Raw genomic sequence first — 5245 nt, 5'->3', positions numbered from 1 at the left:
ATACGCTGAAGCGGTATACTTAGTACTTTCTATTCCAATAGCCTGTATCTTCTTCTAATTCCAATGATTGAATATTTTTATTGTACATTCGTCTTGTGATAATTGGGTACAAACGACCCAGCAACTTGTTTGAGAGATGGCGCACATGTGCACCTACATATGTGCCCATAAGAGCATAGTGAAATCGAAAGCATTACACAATGTTACACGCAGTACTTCAGGATATTTAAGCCCTTAAGTCATACATATGCAAAAACACTTTACCTCAAATTAAATATACCTTTGTTCACTTATAGTCAGATATTCTATAATATTTGCACAAGTGCATTGTATTCTTGATGCAGACCGTAACTGGATTAAATTACTTTCGCGGCATTGATGGGCGTGACAAACGCACACATACATGTACGTATAGTATTTACATTTAGCGAGGTTTCTGTTCTACGGTAGTAGCTACCGTTGTGAATTGTAATTGTTGCGATTATTGTTTATAATATGACGTGTCGTGCTTGCTAGCTCCGGCGTGTCGTTTTCGACTAGTTGTGCATTTCCGCGAAAATGCGCTCATCCAAAGATGCTGTTGCCTATTTAGTAACAATAATAAAGGTAGTATTCGCTGAAATATTCCCAAACTGCAGCGGCAAGTTGCACCTAAAAAATTTCTGTGACCATGAAAGAATCGCTTACAAAAGTTCTAGGTATTTGACTAATCCCCTACAAGAAGAAGGACCATTGTGTTACTTTACGCTGTCCGTCGGCCTCGGTAGTTTTCTTTTGTAATACCTACATACATATACATACATATATACATACATGCGTACTTCTGTAATTTTACTTTACCTTTAGAATTTCAACTTAGTTACTGAATATGTTTATGATTATTTCAATTAGATGAAGTAGGAAAACAACACTTTCTCGTTTCAAGTCCTTTTAAAATATTTCTGTTTTGGCATTCACTTTAATTACCGGCTGTAGGAGGTAGTCATGCTTAAAGTACGAATGGATGTACTGTCGGCGTCAAAAATACGTGTACATCACATATTGACAAGTTTTGACTATTTATATAATACATTTTTTTGTTTTATAAAAATATAATTTACACAACACCAAAACCCATATAACATAAGGTTTCAAATGTTTTACAATATTGAAACAAATAAAAATGTGTCAAATTTTTACAAACGTCAAATTTTTCAGTCAGAATTTTTGGAATGCAAGATATTTTTTTTATATGGAAGGAAACGCGAATTTTAAGCCAATTGAAACTTGCGCAATGGCATACCCATAATTTTGCTTGTCGAATTTTTATAAAATTTGTACAAAGTTTGAGACTTGGAGTTGGTATGCAAACAAAAAAAAAAAAACAAAAACACAGTCAAGACTTGTCAACATGTGGTGTACACGTACTTTTGACGCCAACAGTATGCATACAATACTCGCGCTAGCACTAAATGCGTGAGCGCATCGGTACAAATCGTGGAAAATTTCGCGTTGATAATGCGCTCTCTATGTGCATCGCTTATATGTAACAAAGAGCACAACAGGTGTAGTGCATATGTTTGTATGTATGAAGCGTTGCGTCAGTTCTAAGCCAGATTGCTCTTTAAATTGTTTAAGTTTTCCACACCGTCTTTTGCGATCTCTCGAATAAAATTTCTCCACAAAAGCAGAGAAAAGAAATGTATATGAGGTATTTTTTGCAGTATACGGATATGGAGATATTTGATTTGTATGTATCGAGAATGACAGAATACAAGATTTCCCCCATCAAAGATGAATAATGTAGAAATGTAAAAAGCGAACAAGAATGCAAGAAGAAGAAATTACACAAATAACAAAACCAATTGCACCAATGTGACGTTTCACACTCAGCGATTCGGCTAAATACACTCGAGAGCGCAAAAGAGCAGCATTTTTATTCCGTACAAACGAAATAACCAACAACAAAGAGTGCAATGAATTTTCTTGACCTGACTTGCCTTTCGTGATTTGAGATGTAGTTTTGCTCTCATCCCTTGTCGGTAAGGACAATGAATGAGTGCAGTGTATGAGAGAGAACTCAAAGAAAATGAAACAGATTGAAAAGCCTAGTATTTGCCCGGTTGTGCGCACACAGCATGCATGGATAATGTCATGTGAAGGTATATTTATGTGTTATGACGAGCAAAACAGCGCAACAACAAAGTCCTGAACACCAGTATAAGCATTGTTTGCAACAACAAAAGGCAACGTGTGCCAAAATCTGCGCTTTGTACGAAGGTAAAAGTGCAGGCAGGCAGAAGATTTATGAGAGTTGAGATTTTGAGGGTATTTTAGCCAGGATCGAAGCGTTGAACGGCACATTTGCTAAAGTAGCGTCAACGCGATCACATCGTTGTGCTCGTCAGTAACGTCAGAAAAAATAAAATAAAATAATTTCGTGATTATAAATATTAAGTAATAAATACGAGTTTCCTGTGCAACCATGGCTGCAACGAACAGCTACTACACACCTATGATGTGTCAGCAGCAAAATTATAATTGCAGGGAGTTTTATAATAACATCGGAACATCTTACTATAGCGCTTATGATTACTGCGGCAATCCTACGTTCCAGACCAGTAATCAAAGTGAAGCATTTAATTATAAAAACAACTGCCCTTCAGAAGCCACTAGCCGACCAGTTCGAATAAATAATGCAATAACGGAAACACCACCATCCGTAAACAACACATATCCAGAATCGATAAGGCCATCTATTGAAATCACTGACCAAGTATTTTTGAGCGGGCCAGTCACATCCTGCAATACGTCGCCACAATCACAAGAATCAATTGAAAGTAATGAACCAATTTTTAATGACAGACTTATTAATGATATAAGAAAGGAGGGGTCACCCTCCTCCAACTCGATGAGAGGAGTGATGGATAACTGCAACACTGTCCCAAGGGATTTAAATATTTTTGAAGAAAGACGAAAGGAGGTATTGAAGCGCAAAGCATCTGTGCTCAATAATGATATACCGGGGCAAGGGGGAAGGCTCAGCACTTTACGGGCTTTACTAACCAATCCTGCCGAGAGACTGACATACACTCCAGATTATGTTCATCCACAAAGCCAAGTTTGTTCGCAAATGCAGCAAGTATTCAGCGAAGCTAGCAATGACAACTCAAATGTGTACACCGTTAATAAGCCACCCAGTTTTGATCAGGATAGCATCGGTGCCGGCAGTCATTTATCAGCACCTATTTATAGCACACGTCCTTCACCCAGCGGCATTCGGAATTTGGAAGCATTCTCCTCACAGTCTGTAAAACTTTTAAACCAAAGCAATCCAACCGACTTTCTCACTCCACCACCATCGAATGCATCAGCATCAGCTACTGCGGTTGGGGGAACAGCAGAGCCGCCATCGCTGTCGCTCTCACCAGTTGCTAATGCACCAATAACAACTCCTCCATCCACGCAGGCATCTCCTGTCGACGCTATTAGCACACCACCCTTGTCGCCGCTTGAACAAGCTGTCAATCAGTATCAAGAGGTTCAGCCAATCAATCATCAAATTTTGACAGATACTGCAGAAGAGCCTACCACTACTTCGCGTAAAGGAAAGAAAGTGAAAGAAAGTAAGTGTCGCCCTTTTCAATGAAAATATACATATGTATACACACACAAGATATGAATATCTTAGTATAATTCAACTTATATACAATTGGCTAAATTAATTTTTATTTGTCGTTGAAGGTGTGAAGGATTCAAAGCGCGTACGTCAGACGTACACCCGTTTCCAGACCTTGACGTTGGAGAGGGAGTTCTACATAAAACAATACCTTAATCGCCAAAGCCGTCTTGAAATTTCCAATGCGTTATCACTTACTGAGCGTCAGATCAAGATTTGGTTCCAAAACCGACGTATGAAGTCGAAAAAGGACGGAAAACAACCCACCCAAGCATATATCGGCATCAGCCATTGCCCAAATTCTGACTCGAAATCGATTGTTCCAAGACAGCCACTTTCCGTACCACCAGCGTATCCATACCCTATAGTCAGTGGCCAAGCCTATCCAAATAATCCAATGAACGCTCACCCGACCCCGGGCACGCTTCCACAATGTGGCCAAATGTATGACTCGGCAACAGCGCGACAATCATTGCACAACCAAAATTATTATTACGGGCAATATCCACAGCAGTCGTCTCCTCTGTTCGCCCAGCAGCAGCACCAGCAGTATCAGCAGCATCATCAGCAGTATCAGCAGCTTCACCACCACCTCCAGCAGGGACAGTATCAACAAGCACAGCCTCTAGTCCTGCCAGATCGACCGCAACCAGTACAACCATCGCAGCAGCAAATGACCAGCCCATCAGTAGGATTCTCATCATATTCGTCGCAGAGAGAGATCAGTAACTATCCACAACGACTAGAAGCATTCAATACTGTTCATGGTGTGCCGGGCGGAACGCAGACGGGGTGCATATAATACGATACACATACAATTGAATTTTCTGCCGTCCATCTATGGCACAAAAATAGACACCAAAGAAGTAACTTCGAAAAAATGCAATGCCAACATCGCACAAGCAGACTCCCTATAGAGGCATGTGGGCACACCAGTCGCGAGCAATGTCGTAAAACATACAGGCATACACACAAACGCCAGAACTTTTTTCGAAAGGTTGATATGTCCCTAATTGTGTTCGTTCGTCCTAGGCGAAGAAGCAGCATTACGGGACGGTTTGAAATAAATATTTGTATGCATGTTGGAAACTTTCCATATTCTGAGGAAGAATATGTAGGAAAGTGACTGCGCAGGAGCAAAGCGGGTGGCGACCGAATACAAATGCTATCAATTATTAGAGTACCCATGTGCACGTACTACCGCTAACGACAACTGAATATGAGTGACTATGGGAAGGACTGCCACCTGACGAGTGGGTATCACGCATGATTGTAGCTACTAATGTATACATATTTTTAAAATTTATGTACTTATTTATATAAACAAATATAATTTGTGGTATATGGGATAGAAATCTAAATCTAGTTTTACTTAATCGTAAGCAGCTTTCGAGCAAGAAGTCAGTTATTTAGTCAACTAGTTGGGAGACATCCTCCCCTGCAGATAACTGGAACATAGCTCTGAGCCTGCAGTTACCCCTACGTAACATGCAGTGAAATCTCAACAGCTGCAACTTTGTTTTTTTCGGTCGTCAGCAACATTGAGTTCGACATTTTTCATCAATAAATTCTATTTTTCCAAACAAA

At 39.9% G+C, this 5245-nt stretch overlaps 1 protein-coding gene across 1 annotated transcript; it reads left to right on the top strand.

Annotated features, from left to right (window-relative positions):
- Nucleotides 1–1653: 1653 nt before the first annotated feature.
- On the top strand, nt 1654–5013 carry LOC129253080 (segmentation protein fushi tarazu). Its single transcript, XM_054891323.1, has 2 exons — nt 1654–3605; nt 3724–5013. Exons 1-2 carry the CDS (start codon nt 2465–2467, stop codon nt 4458–4460), a joined length of 1878 nt encoding a protein of 625 aa, XP_054747298.1. The 5' UTR covers nt 1654–2464; the 3' UTR covers nt 4461–5013.
- The last annotated feature ends 232 nt before the right edge of the window (nt 5014–5245 follow it).

Source organism: Anastrepha obliqua, chromosome 1 (genome assembly GCF_027943255.1).
Source record: "Anastrepha obliqua isolate idAnaObli1 chromosome 1, idAnaObli1_1.0, whole genome shotgun sequence".
Lineage (NCBI taxonomy): Eukaryota > Metazoa > Arthropoda > Insecta > Diptera > Tephritidae > Anastrepha > Anastrepha obliqua.
The sequence above is the reverse complement of the archived record's forward strand: the minus strand, read 5'-3'. Positions and strand labels throughout refer to the sequence as shown.

Coding starts and splice junctions, on each gene's coding strand:
- LOC129253080 (XM_054891323.1), top strand. CDS start 2,465: ATGGCTGCAACGAACAGCTACTACACACCTATGATGTGTCAGCAGCAA. Junction 3,606..3,723: donor AGGAAAGAAAGTGAAAGAAA/GTAAGTGTCGCC, acceptor TTGTCGTTGAAG/GTGTGAAGGATTCAAAGCGC.